We start from the raw sequence: 16,972 nt of genomic DNA, 5'->3' as shown, positions 1-16,972 counted from the left end.
GGTGTAGGGGATGCAAGCATGTTAAAACATGGTCCCTGCTGCAAAATCAGTTTTGTTTATTTTTTAATCTTATCTGTTGTTTGGAATTTATACGTGGTGTGTATGTGTTCATTTATCCATATACAGACTTGACATACTCACATATGCACACTCCTCGAAGATAATATACTAGTGACAAAGTTTGAGTGTGACTAAAATGACCAGCAACTGGCCAATCACCCCAAAGAGCACTGACATCCTGTTTATTACACTTGATTTTCTTCCTAATTCAGAAAGAACTCTTATATTCCTGCTGGCTTCTTACTATTCTGGTCTATTTCCTGAAATCCGGCAATTGGAAAAGTATTCCTTAGTGTGACCTTGAACTTTATCTTTCATCTGGTCCCACCTACAAAAACAATGGAGTTAGAATCCTTTGATAAAACCACATTGTGTAAGGAAATTAGTCATTATGGATCGCCAAAGAATCAAGGAGAGAGACAAAGGAATTGATTAAGTGTGTTCAGTTTGCATTGTCTTGAAAGGAAAATCAATATATTGAATGGATTTTAAAAAAATAACAAGTTCTAGTTAGATCTAATTTGTTTCCTGGAGCTTTTCCCTAGTGATGGCATTCATGTTATTTTGTAAGCAACTGCTTATAAATACCAGATTTGAATTCATGGACATTTTGTTATCATTTACAAAGAAGACATATCCTTTATAGCAAGGAAGTGTCTTTCTGGACTAGACGCAACTGCGCTCACCCTAGGGTGCTATTTCCAGGTTCCGGTAACTCAGAAGAGCACAGGGGTGACAGTGTTCACTGCCACAGCCTTGCAGTGTGGCTGGGGGGCCTCCTGCTGGGGGCTCATGCTGCAGGCCTCCTTGTCCATGTCGTGTAGATTGGGCTGTAGTCACATCCACAGTAGGCGATCATAACAATACAAAGCACTGTGTTGCTCTCCACGGCTATTTGTGTGTGTACACACGCATGTGTTTTAGTTTATGTGTCTAGGTCTTTGGAGAGAACTCTGTTTGAATTCCTCTGATGTTCGGTATCAAGAATAAACACCAGCATTCTTTCATCTCTCTTTTGTTCTCTGCCTACACAGTTAAAGAATAGTTGTTAAAAGCAACATAATGAACTCTTAAGGCTTAACACATATACATCATATACATCAATTTGACAAACTAGTATGAAAGCACTGACTTTCATATCAGTGTGGTTAAAATCCTCCTTCTGGTTTTCTCATTTGAAAGATCAAATTTATGTGAGGCTCGGAAAGGACAGTGGCAGATGTAGGTAAAGCACACAAATTTCTTCTTTTCTTTCATGCTTTTTCCACTATTTACTTGTAATAGACCCTTATATATTATGGCAGTCTCATTTGATTCCTAAGCTCTCCTTTCTATGTCAAAGCTCAGTAGTTTCATCTGCTTTCTTATTTTAACTTTTTGATTATTTGAAAGAGAGTAGAGAGGAAGGGTGGGGGGAGGGAGCGCCCATCTGCGTTATAGAAGATCAAGATTACTTTCCCTTATTGCTTTTATGCTTGCTTTTTCTATGATCTTCCTTCCTCCCAAAAAATGAAGCCTTCAAAAAAAATCCTTGGGGCTGGCACTGCGGTATAGTGGGTAAAACCACCTCCTGCAGTGCCGGCCTCATCCCATATGAGTACTGGTTTTAGTCCTGGCTGCTTCCTCTTCCCATCCAGCTCTCTGCTATGGCCTGGGAAAGCAGTAGAAGATGGCTCAAGCCCTGGGGCCCCTGCACCTGAATAGGAGACCCAGAGTAGGTGCCTGTCTCCTGGCTTTTGGATCAGCCCAGCTCCGACCGTTTCGGCCATTTGGGGACTGAACCAGTGGATGGAAGACCTCTCTCCCCTCTGTCTCTGCCTCTGCCTCTCTGTGACTCTGCCTTTTAAATAAATGAATCTTGTTTTTTTTTTTTTTTTTTTTTAAATCCTATGCTACTCTTTCAGGGGACACATCTCAGGAAAAGTCTAGAATACATATATGTGGACAGTAGGAGCAGAAGTCATCCTGAACCACACACCACTCTCACTTTGCTATTTTCCCAAATAGGATCAAAGCCTTTTCTCCCAAAGCCAATCGCAACAATGGCACTAACTCATAGATTCATTGTAATGTGTAAGCAGTTGGCTGCAGGTTACTGGGAGCACTGGATGAGTTACAGCCAGGACCGCAGCTGAGGCACAAGGCTGAGTTGAGAGGCACAGGAATTAGGGGTTATCACACACATGACAGAAGTGAGGTCACATTAGATACGGCAGTGCCTGGAGGTGATAGGAACAGTCCTGGAGAATGTGCATCATGTGGCCTTGAGTACAAGGAGGGAGCGCCGCAGTGCCGCCGGGCAGGATTTCCCCTCCAGGATTTGTGGAAGAGCATAGACAGGGTGAAGTGATAGAAAAGGAAGGCTGCAAGAAAAGGAGGCACCGGGACTGGGGAAAGCTGCGAAGGGTGAGGAAACAATAGGCTGCAAGCTCGGAGGAGAAGGAGGGGACATTGGAAAAGGGGCATCGTGGTAAATGACACCCGGAGTTCTCCTTCCAGGTCTAGAGCTGCCGATTGCTTTTCTAAGATTGTTATATTTGAGATGCAGAAGTGTGTGTGTTCGTAGACAGAGGAGGAGGACAAGGCGGGGAGGGGAAGGTTGCAAGGACCCATCTACTTGAGCTATCATTGTTGCCCTCCAGGATCCACACCAGCAGGAAGCTGGGACCACAGCACAGCCTGGGTTGAACCCAGACATTCTGATGTGCAACACGGGCATCTTAACTGCCAGACCAAGCAGCTGGACTGTGCTTTTTCCACATGTGTGAAGGCCCCCACAGTTAATCTGACTGACCCCCCTTTGATATTCATTAGTTCCGATTCTAAGTCTAAACATCTCTTTTTTTTAAACTTTTAGTTAGTAAAATATAAATTTCCAAAGTACAGTTTATGGATTACAATGGCTTCCCCCCCCCCATAACCTCCCTCTCACCCGCACCCCTCCCAACTCCCACTCCCTCTCCCATTCCATTCACATCAAGATTCTTTTTCAATTATCTTTATATACAGAAGATCAATTCAGTATATATTAAGTAAAGATTTCATCAGTTTGCACCCACACAGAAACACAAAGTGTAAATACGTTTTCGGTACTAGTTATAGCATTACTTCACATTGGACAACACATTAAGGACAGATCCCACATGAGGAGTAAGTACACAGTGACTCCTATTGTTGACTTAACAATTTGACACTCTTGTTTATGGCGTCAGTAATCTCCCTAGGCTCTAGTCATGAGTTGCCAAGGCTATGGAAGCCTTTTGAGTTCGCCGACTTCGATCTTATTCAGACAGGGTCATAGTCAAAGTGGGAGTTCTCTCCTCCCTTCGGAGAAAGGTACCTCCTTCTTTGATGGCCCCGTTTTTTCCACCGGGATCTCACTCTCTCACTCGCAGAGATCTTTCATTTAGTTTTTTTTTTTTTTTTTCTTGCCAGCGTGTCTTGGCTTTCCATGCCTAAAATACTCTCATGGGCCCTTCAGCCAGAGCTGAGTGCCTTAAGTGCTGATTCTGAGGCCAGAGTGCTGTTCAGGACATTTGCTATTCTACAGGTCTGCTGTGTATCCCACTTCACATGTTGGATCGTTCTCTCCCTTTTCTATTCTATCAGTAGTATTTGCAGACACTAGTCTTGTTTGTGTGATCCCTTTGACTGTTAGACCTATCAGTGTGATCAATTGTGAACTGAAATATCTCTTTTTTTAATGACTTCAGACTTTTGGATTCATTGGATTCCAACACTTTTTTTAAAAAAATACTGACGTGAGTGCACTTCAGATGGAAAACGGTTGCTCTTAAACATGTGCTCCATCTGCACAACCTGAGACCTCAGTCGCTGGCCCCTCCCCTGCCCCCTGGCTTTTGGTCATTCTACCTGCCCATGGCTGGAAATACTGCTGTGTGTTGCTGCCTGTGAATTCACAGTGGCAGGTAGCAAGCATCCTCTCATGGAGTTAGAGATGTCCTGGCATCCTTAGTTGCTGGGTCTTTGGTTCTAACTTCCTCAGCCATTTTGAACTTCTGAGAACAAAAAAACTCCCAGTCCTACTTGAATCTAACTGTTCTCAGTCTTATTGCTAACGTGCCTGCTAGTTTTCCACACATGGGACCGGGTGCTGTGCTTTGTTCAACATTTTCGTGGAAGATCTAGATGTTCCTGAAATGAAATTCTCCAAGGATTTCAAAACCAGTGGCTCCCATAAAATAACAGAACTGTTTGCACTTTAAGTGTTTTATATATATATATATACACACACACACACACACACACATATATATATATATATATATACATTTTTTTTGACAGGCAGAGTTAGACAGAGAGAGAGAGACAGAGAGAAAGATCTTCCTTCCATTGGTTCACCCTCTAAATGGCTGCTATGGCCAGCGCGCTGTGCAGATCCAAAGCCCAGAGCCAGGTGCTTCCTCCTGGTCTCCCATGCAGGTGCAGGGCCCAAGGACTTGGGCTATCCTCCACTGCCTTCCCAGGCCACAGCAGTGAGCTGGACTGGAAGAGGAGAACCAGGACAGAACCGGTGCCCTGACCAGGACTAGAACCTGGAGTGCTGGCGCCACAGGCGGAGGATTAGCCTAGTGAGCTGCAGCGCCGGCCAAAGTGTTATATGTTTTTAAGAACTGCTATTTATATATGTGTTTGCAGTTCAGCTCTGTTTTCAAAGTTTGTCCTAACTTACATGAGGGTTGAGAAGAAGGATCGGAATTTTTCAAACTGAGGCAAATGCCAAAAAGCCACAGAATCCAACAGCCTATGAGATGTAACTACTACTAATAAATAAGTGTAAACCATTATAGTAAAAATTCTGCCACCATTCATGACAGTTCTTTATCTTCCCCCGTCAGGGAATTTTATCTTTCCTGAACTTTTTTATATATAGGAAGTTGATCTTAAAGGATTGTAACTCCATATAGGTTACTGTTTTAGGCTAAGTGCTTTACACTAACTATGCGGTGCTTAGCAAAGAGCAAATGTGTATAAAGTACAGAGTACTGAAGACAAGATCCTGTTTCAATGAACTATCCAAAATAGAAGTTAAACAATCTTATTTGCAATAGAGTAAAAAGTAAAATGCTTAGGAATAATACTGAGCTGAATGATATGAATGTTGAAAATTATAGAAGATGAAAGAAACTGAAGACACAAATATGAAGATATCCCATTGTCATATATCATAAAAATAAATATTATTAAAATGTCTCTAGTATCCTAAGTGATATATAGATTCAGTGAAATCTCTATCAAAAATCTCATTGCACTTTTCACTGGAAAAAAAAATCTTAAAATTTTCAAGTGACCACAAGATTTTTCCAACTGTATTACAAAGCCATAGTAATCAAAACTATTTGGTAGGGGCTGGTGCTGTGATGTAGCAGGCTAAGCCTCTGCCTCTGATGCTGGCATCCCTTATCAGTGCCAGTTTGTGTCTCGGCTGCCCCTCTGCCAATTCATCCCTCTACTTATGGCCTGGGACAGCAGTGGAAGATGGCCCAGGTGCTTGGGCTCCTGCACCCATGTGGGAGACTGGAGGAAGTTTCTGGCTTTGGATCAGCCCAGCTCTGGCCATTGTGGACTTTTGGAGGGTCAACCAGCAGATGGAAGACTCTTCTCTCGGCCTCTCCCTCTATCTGTAACTCTCCATTAAATAAATAAATAAAATATTTTTTAAAATTATTAAAAATCTATATGGTACTGGCATAAAACCAGATTCAGAGACCAATGGAATGGAATAGAAGGCTCAGAAATAAACCTACCCATTTATGGTCATCTAATCTTCAAAAACGACACCAAGAAGAAATACATGGAAATTCTAGTCTCTTGAAAGAATTATATTAGTGCAAATAGACACCCACATGTCAAACAATTAAACTGAATTTTTATCTAATAGCATATATAAAATTTAACTCAAACTGTATTAAAACTTAAGTATAAGGCCTGAAACTATGAAATTCAGAGAATTAAACAGGAGAAAATCTTTAGGACCTTGGTTTTGGCATTGAGATTTGGATATGACAGTTGGAGGCACGGTTAAAAAAAGATAATAAAGTGGGACTACATACAACTAGAAGTGTCTGCAACAGCAAAGGAAACAATCAACAAAATGAAAAAAACACCTAAAGGAGAAAATATTTATAATTCATATATCCTATAAGGTGTTAACATCTAAAATATAGGAGGGACTCACAGAACTTAATAATAGGAACTGAATAGACATTTTTCTAAAGATGGTATGCAAATTACCAATGGATATATGAATGAGTGCTCAACATTACTAATTGTCAGAGGAATACAAATAATGAAATGTCACCTCATGCCTGTTGGAATGGCTACTCTCAAAAGGTCAAAAGTAAGTGTTGGACAGGATGTGAATTAAATTTTTAAATGGTGTTCATGGGAATGTAAATTTGCATAGCTTTTATAGAGACTGTTATAGAAGTTCCTCCCTGAAAAATTAAAAATAGAACTACCATATGATCTAAAAATTTCTAGGTGTATAGCCAAAGGAAATAAAAGCGGTATCTCAAATAGCTATCTGCTCTCTCATTGCAGCATTTTGTACAATAGCAAGTATATCACAGCATTTTTAACAGTGAATTTACATAGACAACCTGAGTGTCAACAGATGAATGTGTAAAGAAAACATGGTGTAGATGCACAATGGTGGACACTGTGCTAAGTGAAACAAGCCAGACACAGAACATCAAATACTGCATGATTTTACTCATTCACATGTGGAATCTTAAAATGTCAAACTCATAGGAACAGAAAGAGCACAGGTAGTTGTTTACCAGGGATTCAAGGTAGGGAAGGTGGGGATTGGTCAAAGTATACAGATTTTCAACATCTTAAGATGAATGAGTTAAGGAGAGCTAATGTTCAGTATAATCTTGGTTACTAACAGTACACTGAATACTTGAAATTTATGAGTAGGGTAGATCTTGAGTATTCTCACCATATACCCACACACAAAAAAGTAATTGTGTGAGATGACAAATGTGTTAATTTATTGTGTTAATTATTCCAGTGTACATAAATGTATCAAAAATCAAGTTGTACATCTTAAATCTGTATAGTATTTGTCCTTTATATCTCCATAAAGCTGAAAAATTAAAGATCGGTCCCTCCAAAATTCTAGATTTTACTCCTTTTGTGAGCTTGTGTCCTTCACCCTCAATTTTTCTATGGTTGTGAGAGTTTAGTGAAAAAGATGGCTGAATTACTCATTAGAAAAATGAATCTTGCTTGGGGCCGGTGCCATGGCTCACTAGGTTAATCCTCCACCTTGCGGCACCTGCATCCTATGTGGCCGCCGGTTCTAGTCCCGATTGCTGCTCTTCCAGTCCAGCTCTCTGCTGTGGCCCAGGAGGGCAGTGAAGGATGTCCCAGGTGCTTGGGCCCTGCACCCACATGGGAGACCAAGAAGAAATACCTGGCTCCTGGCTTTGAATCGGTGCAGTGCCGGCCGTAGCAGCCATTTGGGGAGTGCACCAACGGAAGGAAGACCTTGTCTCTGTCTCTCCCTCACTGTCTGTAGCTCTACCTGACAAATAATAATAATAAAAAAAAAACCCGAATCTTGCTTCAGAAATAGATTCTCCATTTCCAATGACTTTTGTCCCTATGAGTTAACTGCCAAATCTATCCAATATTCCTTTCAGGCCCCCAGCAGGTACATGTAATCCCATGTGTCTGGATTTTGATAGACCCCATTTATTCTGCTAACCTGTTTATCTTGTTTGTATTTGTTGAGTTTCTTCACCCATCATGATCCATTAATATAAATCAGCGATTAAGAATTTGGGAAAAAATGTGCCTTTGCCTTACTGTTTTATACTTTAAGATCCTGACTCATTTGCGAAAGCCTCTGTTGGAATGAAAATTAATTCTGACTTCATTATCTTTATATGTACTTTCTTTTTGGCTGTCATTCTGTAGGTCACGGGCAGTGCAATTGTGGAAGATGTGACTGCAAAGCCGGCTGGTATGGGAAAAAGTGTGAGCATCTACGTTCCTGCCCACTGTCGGCTGAGGAGAGCATCGCGAAGTGTCGGGGAAGCTCTGACCTGCCTTGCTCCGGGCGGGGTAAGTGAGGTCTCTCAGGGTTTGCCGCTGACGCTCAGTCACTGGTCTCAAAGGTGTTCAGTCCACATATATCTCGTTTCTAAGCCCAGCAGCTCAGATGCCACTTGGGACAACCGCATTCCACATCACAGTGCCTGGGTTTGAATCCCAGCTCCACTCCTGGTTCCAGCTGCCTGCTAACATGCACCATAGGAGACAGTGGTTATGGCTCAAGGAGTTGGGTCCCTGCCATTCACGAGGGAGGCTTAGTTTCTGGTTCTGGGCTTCTGCCTGGTTCAGCCTTGGCCATTGCAAGGAATGATCTAATCTCTATGAGTGAAAATACGTGGAGAAATATGTTTCTTTCTTTCTCTCTCTCTCTCCCTCTCTCTCTCTCCCCACCCCCTGGCCCTGCCCTCTGCCCTTTCCCCTTTCCCCTCCCTCCGTCTCTCCCTCCTCCAACCCACAAATCAGTCTACTTTAGCTTTGAGGTATGTTCAATTTCAGTTTCGTTCACTATTACACTTAAAAAACCCACTAGTTTGGATGTTTGCCTAAAGCTTTCTGAACAAGACCATCTAATTGTCCAGTGACATTTATGAGAACTGATAACATTATTTTGAGAAGATTGTTGGCTTTTGAAAAAGCATTGCATAAAACAGATCACTATGATTAAGCTTTTGTTGTTTTAGGAGGCCTGTAACCTCAGGTGCACTCTGATTATTGGGGTCAATACGAATTTTTGGAGAACAGGGATTCTATTCTGTTCTTTCTGATTTATCAAAATAAATACAGTTTCACCTCTGGCGTGAGAATTGCAAAATCAGTATGAAATGTTGTTTTTGGAAGCACTGGTCATTGAAGTTATTATAAATTTTGTTCATGAAAGATGAAAAGTAAAGGCTTCCTTTACTTGAATGTTAGATCAGAAATTTAATTTTATTTTTCATCTTTCTTTTTAAAAAACATTCTTTCTTAAGGAAAACATACTTTACATATCAAAATTTCAAAGTGTAAGACTTAGAAATTTTAATATGGAGGGTCTTTTAAAAGCTTATGGCAAATGAGTATTCTAGAAAAAATTATGCATGGATAGCTAAACCTTTTTGCCCCAAAATAAACTTATCTTTTAATGTCATCTTCAAGTCATTTTTGCAGTACCCTTGTATATTCATTGAATTAGACATCACCACTGAGTTCTAATTCCAGAAAACGTTCATTGCCATGAACAGAAACCTTGTACCCCATAGCAGTCACTTTCTATTCTTGTGTCTCCCAGATCCCAGACAGCACTGATCTACTTTCCCTATGGATTTGCCGATCCTGGATATTTGATACAAATGGAGTCACAAAACATGTGGTCTCTCTTGTGCCTGGCTTTTCTTAGTGCAACGTTTCCAGATTTTATCAGTGTGGTCACACCTGTTAGTTCTTTGTTCCCTTTTATTACTGGATTCGTTGCATGGATACGTCACGTTGTTTATGCTTTCATCCCTGATGGGCATTGGGACAGTGGGGAGGCTTCTACTTTTGGCCACCATGAGTAACATAGCTGTGAACATTCCAATGCAAGTTTTTGTGTACATTTGTGTTTTACCTTCCTTGGGGTATAGACCTGTGGTTGCCATTACTGAGTGACTCTGTGTGTAACTTTTTGAGGTACTGCAAGACTATCTTTGAAGAAGCTCCACTGTTTTGCAGTTCTACCAGCGCTGTGTGAGATTCCACTTCTCCACATCCTTGCTGTCTCTTGTTGTCGTCTTTTGCGTACTTGCAGTTTTCTTTGTATAGAAAATTCTCCAAGTTCCCATGATTATGTTGTAACATATTTCCTCATATCCAGTATTGGATATTTGGGCTTCTTCTCATATCTAACATTTTCCTCTAATGAGTGTAAATAGGAGAGTAGACTATAAGAAAGAGCTTTTTTAAAAAAATTCAAAAGTACCATTGATCATCCTCATTTTTACCACTGACTAACCACAGGCAGGGGCCGCTCTTCTCCCTGCACTAGTAACCATGTCCTGATAATGCTGGGAAGGCTATGCTTTTGAAGTAACAAACACGGAACATGGCTACCTCTCGGGCTATTACTTATAAGTGAGCATCTCTCAGTCTGTTATTTGCTCACAATTATAATCTACAGAAAAATAAATTAGTGTACTTTATATACACATTTACACAGACTTTATTCTGTCCAGCTGTATTAAAACATGGACATAGAAAAATTAGTTAATATCTTTACAAAAAGTATATCTTTTCAAAACTTTATGATAATGTGGGAATATTCCATTCTAAACTGGAAACCTTGAGAGAAAAAAGAACTTCATCTCAAAATAGATACTTGTTCTTGAGAATATTTTTCTAGTTATATTCACTTTATCAAAGTTTAGGTACCAGGATTTTTGCTGTTATATTAAAACACAAAGAGGCCTGACATTTGAAAGTATTGTTAAGATAAGTCACATTCTGTAAAATTGTTAAACCTCACTAGGCTATGTTACTAGTAGAAGTATGTAGAATAGAAACCAGTAGTGTTATGCACTTCTTATTTTAAACAAACAAAAAAGCAAAAAATATACTTTCATAAATGCATTTGTAATTTGAAGTTAAAAATAATCATGTAATAGAAAAATAATAAAAGCATATAAAATACCTCTTGTAGAAGATTATTTAAATATATCATGTGCTAATGGATTTTCATTAGTGTAATTTTTTTTTTTTTTTTGGACAGGCAGAGTTAGACAGTGAGAGAGAGACAGAGAGAGAGAGAGACAGAGAGAAAGGTCTTCCTTCTGTTGGTTCACTCCCCAAATGGCCGCCGTGGCCGGCACACCGCGCCTATCCGAAGCCAGGAGCCAGGTGCTTCCTCCAGGTCTCCCATGTGGGTGCAGGGACCTCAGCACTTGGGCCATCCTCCACTGCCCTCCCGGGCCACAGCAGAGAGGTGGACTGGAAGAGGAGCAACCGGGACTAGTACCCGGCACCGCAACCGGGACTAGAACCCCGGAGTATAAATTTTTTAATCTCTAGAATAAGCACTAGAAAATTATTTGTGACTGATACATACTGACCTTTAACAATTCTGATGTTTATTCTTCAAACACAGATTTATTTCTTATCTTTGTTAAGGTTCACTAATTATTTAGCTACTGTCTTTAGCAATAGGGTATATGTAAATGTTATATAGGTACAGACTGGGAATATAAAACAATGATTTTATCATAATTTTACTGTTCGTTCAAGACTCTGGGAGTAAGGTTGTCTGGCAGCGAAATGAAGGTGTAGATGAGTGACGAGTCTCCCAGGGAATCGAAACGCAGTGTAAGGATTTTCAGCAGGAACAGCAAGGATTGCTGGTGGCCAGTCCAGGGCTGCGGACCATGGACAGAGGCCCCTCTCTTCTCCCAGTGCTGGGTCTGCAAATGCTGTGGCAGGGCGTGCTGTGAAGCACACTGCTGATAGGCAGACTTTGAACGGATTAGTGTTGCGATTTATGAATGAAAATTGCAGCTGTGTTTACCTGAGTGAGGAAAGCAATGACAAGGCCCATCAGTTCTCAAGCCTGAAAGCCTCCTCAGTTCGCCAGCTGGTCTCCTGGTAGACTGGACGGAACTCCTGAGGGACAAGGGGACAATTTCCACCGGAAATTGAATTACATGCTTGTTCTGCTGGTCATGACTGAGTGTGATCATTGCATGCGGAAGGTTGGATAACTTCTATATCTCTTCTTAAACTCCCTGTCAATCCTGATTCCTCACTAGTGTTTATTATTGTCTACCTTATCTTAATAGGTGACTTCCAAAGGTTCATGGAAAAACTGGAATTAAAAGATAAATTTATTTCAGTGCAAAAAAAAATGTTGAAATCCATACATAAGTGGAGTCTTTAGAAAGTCCATGGGAATATATGTTATGGAAAAAGCAATAGATGGATTTAAAAACTGTTTAGCATCTAAATAAGCATATCTTTTAAGTCCATGGCTATGTGAACTGTTTTGAATTTTTCTTATATAATACAGGCTTGTTAATCCTAATTTCTGATCCTGGGAGATGGACTGGGGCCCACTTTGTTCTCATGTCAATGTGCTGCTCAGAAACTAGTAGTGGCTTATCATAGACTGCATTGTAATTTCAACTCCTCATGACTTAATGTGTTCTTGTTATTATTGAAGTTCTCTTGACCATGAGTCGGACTTTGACCAGAAAGGATAAACAGACGTAAAGAGTGCCATTTTGAGCAGAAGCTTTAAGGAGCGATGAGAAACCTGCCGTCCTTACCCAGCTTGGGGCCTAGGAACCTGCAGGGCGTGGAAGGGTGCTGTTCTCTCACCTGGCTCCCTGAGTGAGGGTGGCAATTAGAAACTTCTGCCCACCCACCAAGGAGCTGGGATGTGGGTAAGAAGGACACTGTAGTTGTTTTAAGACACTGAGATCTTGGTTGTTTTGCTGTTGTAGGCAAACTCCTGATACTTTCTTCACATAAACACATTGAGAAATGTGGGGCCGGTGTTGTGGCACAGTTGGTAAATCGCTGCCTGCAGCGTCAGCATTCCACATGGGCACAGGTTTATGTCCCGGTTGCTGCTCTTCCCATCTGACTGCATACTAATGGCCTGGGCAAAGCAGCAGAAGATGGTACAGGCTTGGGTTCCTGCCACTTACGTGCGAGACCCAGATGAAGCTCCTGGCTCCTGACTTCAGCATGTCCCAGCCCTGGCCATTACAGTCATCTGGAGAAAGAACTAGCAGGTAGAAGATCTCACTTTCTCTGCAACTCTGACTTTCAGTCAATCAATCAATGTTTTTAAAAATTGGGAAAAATTATTAAGCCAAAGCAAAGAAACAAACACAATAATCACTGAAATCTAAATAGATTTAAAGAGTAGAGAGGCTTGGGTTGGTGTTGTGGCATAGTGGTATAGGCAGTGCCAGCTGCTGCACTTCCAATCCAGGTTCCTGCTAATGCACCCGAGAAAGCAGCAGAAGATGGCCCAAGGACTTGGACCCATGCACCCACATGGGAGATCCAGATGAGGCTCCTGGTTTGGCCTGGCCCTGTGTTGGCCAAAAGGCCATTTGGGGGAGTGAGTCAGTGGACAGTTTCTGTCTCTCTCCATCCCGCTTTAACTCTGCATTAAAAATAAAATATTTTTTTAATTGAGACTTGAAACTACAAATATATGTTCTCAGTATCAATGTGTAAATCAAAATAATTATAAACTTGTGTACATTTTACAAATTTTATATACTTGCTGTTCTATTAGCAGTATTTATATGCACTTATTCAACAGATAGAATTCCAAGAACATTGTACGTATTCTTTTTAATTTCCCCAAAACACAATGAGACAGGAAGAAGTATGCATTCTTTTTAACAGAGAAATATATCAGAAATTTGAAACTTCCTATCTTATTTAAAAATATTTATTTATGTGAAAGGCAGAGTTACAGGGAGAGAGAGGGATAGACAGAGATCTTCCCTCCACTGTTTTTCTTCCCAGTTAGCCACAATAGCCATGACTGGGCCAGGCAAAACCAGGAGTTTTTCTGGATGCTTTCATCTCATAGAAGTTCCATAAGTAGAAGTTTCCCGAAAGTTACCTATGTATGTCTGTATGTGTGGATGTATGTATGTATTTGAAAGGCAGAGTTGTGGAGAGAGGAAGAGATAGCAAGTAAGAGGTCTTCCATCTGCTTGTTCACTTCCCAAATGACCACCATGGCTGGAGCTGAACCACTTAGCAGCACAGAGCTTCCTCTGAGTCTCCCATGTGGATGGCAGAGGCCCAAACACTTGGGTCATCATCTGCTCCTTTCCCAGGTATGTTAGCAGGGAGCTGGCTGGGAGGTAGAGCATCTGGGAACTGAACTGGTGCCCACACGGGATGGTAGTGTCGCAGGCAGCGGCTTAACCTGCTAGGCAACAATGCTGGCCCCACAAGTTTTTATACAAATACTTAAGACTATTTCAAAAATACTTTGAAATATTTAAGAATATTTCAAAATGTATGTAGAAAAATGCAATTCACAGGTAGACTTTTCGGATCCAAAATCATTTTGAAAGCCCATTTGTAGATTTTTTTGAAATATGGATTTTCCACGAACTTTTTGAAGATTTCCCTCCACTGTGCATGGATTTCAATTAATTTTCTCACCAAAAATCAACTCACTTTTTAATTTAGTTTTTCGTAGAATTTTTGAAGTACTCTTGTGTAGGCCTTGTGACTCCAGAGCTGCTGTTTTTAGATAATTAACTGGTTCTTTTATTATGCCACGTTGCTGAACTATTATAATGAATATATTTCCTTGTTGCAAATATACTACTATAAAGTTATTGTAATAGCCGCATGGTATTTTATTATAATATGGTTGTAGTAAAATAATTTAACCAGTCCTCTGATATTTGAAATCTGTATTGTCTCTGATTCTACTGAAATTCTCAATGCCATAATTTACATTCACATAACCAAACTTGTGCCCAGATCCTTAATTCTGAGAAGTAGAAGCCATTAATTTAAATGAATTATACAGGTTAGATATTTTGAATAAAAAATGCCCCATTAATATTCTGCAGAAAAGTTTTATCAGTATACTCTCCTACAATATCATGAAATTCTCTCTTCCCACCAATAGAGATATTTATACCAGTGAGCTCTTTTCTGTGTGTTTTCCTCTTAGTGTTATTAGCTTTTGCCATTTATCAAACTCCTTTCATTGACTTCCATAATCATCAACACAAATGATTTATCTGCAGGCATTATTATTCAGAGTTGTGTTTGCAGACTGCTGCCTTTGAGTATCATTTGTCCTTGTGTCTAAGTCATCTTTTTGTTTGGTACTGCAGTCCCCTGTGCTTCCATTGCCTGTCCTCTTTGCCCTTTGTTTTTCATTTATCAGACTTGTTCTAAGAGGTGTTGCATATGTTTTAGTTCTTAAATACACATGACCATACACCCTCAAAGGAAAGGTGTGAAATGAAGGAAGAATGATAAATTGGTTCTAATTATTTAGTATCGTTGCTTCAAGAAAATAGGAATCATGTCCTCATTTTTATCAATTAGCGTACTTTAATTAATGAATTAAGAAGTCCTTTCTGTAGTCTTACCTAGAAACATACTTTCAAAGAAGAATGGCCTGCCAAGTTCCGACCATCTGGAGATTTTTTTTTTTTTTTTCAACTGAAGTTATAATTTATATCTCCCTTTTAATGATATACCACATGTTTAAATTCTCTTGTTTTTATTTACCAGGCTATTTTCCATGATTTGTGCTTGCTCTTTTTCATTATTTATTTAACTTTTAAAAAATAAGAATTTGGAAAAACAAATCATTAGTGTTCTTGTTCACGTTTACAGAAATGCTGATTGTTTGGACCAGAGAAAAAGTTTAAAAATTGGAAGTCTTTCTGACATTTCAGTTAAATGATTTTGATTATATCTTCAAAATCCTCTGTGGCCAACATCTTACCATAAGTTAACCATAGTTGGACGTGGCGTGGTCAGTGGACAAGGGAACCCAGCGTGGAAATTTTTCCTGGTTCAAGTGCGCGTTAGCCTGGCTGTATTCTGAGTGACCCTGGTAGGTTAATCCACTACTTCTGCCAGTATGAGCAGACCCTGGAAGACTCATGCACTAAACTCTGGCATTTTAAATCCAGCTTTTACAGATTATATCCAAAATAATGAAGAAAGAATTTGGCAAAATTAGTTTCTTTTCTCTGCCTTATCCAGGAGGAATTGGCCCTGCTTTCACTGGGGACCAAATGTGGAAAACTATACGTATAATCATGTCTGGAGCCAAAATCTGGACTTTATCTTATTTACAGACAGCGAATAATGAGGGATTGGCCTATGGGCCATCAGGGAGACGTCCCTGCCTTTGTGAGCACACTATACACTTGCAGTGTTCACTATTTAAGACTTTCGTACGCTCTATTCCTAATGCAATAACTCATAATAATGTAGTATCTAGAAAGAAAGATTTTTTATGCATAATAATTTACTAACTTAAAAATAAGTATGTATTGGATAATTACAAAATTTATTTTGCTGTTACATATAGTTTTACTAGGCTGACATGGTAAATCACCATTAATAGTTTGGTGCTACCCTGTTCACACACATATGAATATAATCATATACAATTTGGGAGTACTGCTGTTTATCAAAAAAAGTAATGATGCAATGATGGCATATATTGTTTTAGAACTTATTGTGCTGCTTTACATATCACATTTGTTTTGCCATTCTTGTATCATTTTATAAGGTGTATGGATTTTTTTTAAATATCTATAAACAGGACTTTTTTATGTGTCTAAACTTTTTAAAATACCATAATAAATTTTATTGTAAAATATTATGCACTCAAATATTTTAAATATTTATATTTCTGCAAATTTCATTATTTTGAACTTCTTTGTTTCCACAATATTAACTAAAATGATTTTAGTCATTTACTTATAAAATTCACTAGAATTTTTTTCAGAGATTTATTTGAAAGTGATACAGAGAGAAGAAGAGACAGAGAATCTTCCATCCTCTGGTTCTCTCCCCAGATGGCCACAACAACCAAGACTAGGCCAGGCCAAAGCCATAAGTTTCATCCAGGTTTCCCATGTGGGTGGCAGGGACACAAACACGTGGGCCATCTTCCACTGCTTTTCCCGGGCCATTAGCCAGGAGTTGGATTAGAAGTGGAGAAGCTGGGGCTCCAACTGGCACTCATATGGGATGCCGGTGCTTTTGGGAGGTAGCTTTACACACCACAGCACTTTTTAGGGTCCCCAAACTTTCTTAAACTCTACATGTGTCCTACATTTCACAATCTTTGGAATGT

At 39.8% G+C, this 16,972-nt stretch overlaps 1 protein-coding gene across 5 annotated transcripts in view; it reads left to right on the top strand.

Annotated features, from left to right (window-relative positions):
- The window catches only part of ITGBL1 (integrin subunit beta like 1), a 262,924-nt gene that overhangs the window by 134,655 nt on the left and 111,297 nt on the right, over positions 1-16,972 (top strand). For 4 of the 5 annotated variants that reach the window (XM_070048621.2, XM_070048620.2, XM_089303451.1 and 1 more), the window contains one exon: positions 8,011-8,157. In XM_070048621.2, the coding sequence (XP_069904722.1) occupies positions 8,011-8,157 (147 nt within the window). Of the gene's footprint in view, positions 1-8,010; positions 8,158-9,415; positions 10,794-16,972 lie in introns of those variants that run through there. The other variant, XM_089303453.1, reaches the window with a different exon arrangement.

The sequence above is a fragment of the Oryctolagus cuniculus genome, chromosome 9 (assembly GCF_051225735.1).
Source record: "Oryctolagus cuniculus isolate XC-2025 breed Fujian yellow rabbit chromosome 9, ASM5122573v1, whole genome shotgun sequence".
In the NCBI taxonomy this organism is placed as follows: Eukaryota; Metazoa; Chordata; class Mammalia; order Lagomorpha; family Leporidae; genus Oryctolagus; species Oryctolagus cuniculus.
This window is presented reverse-complemented; position numbering and strand designations above follow the sequence as displayed.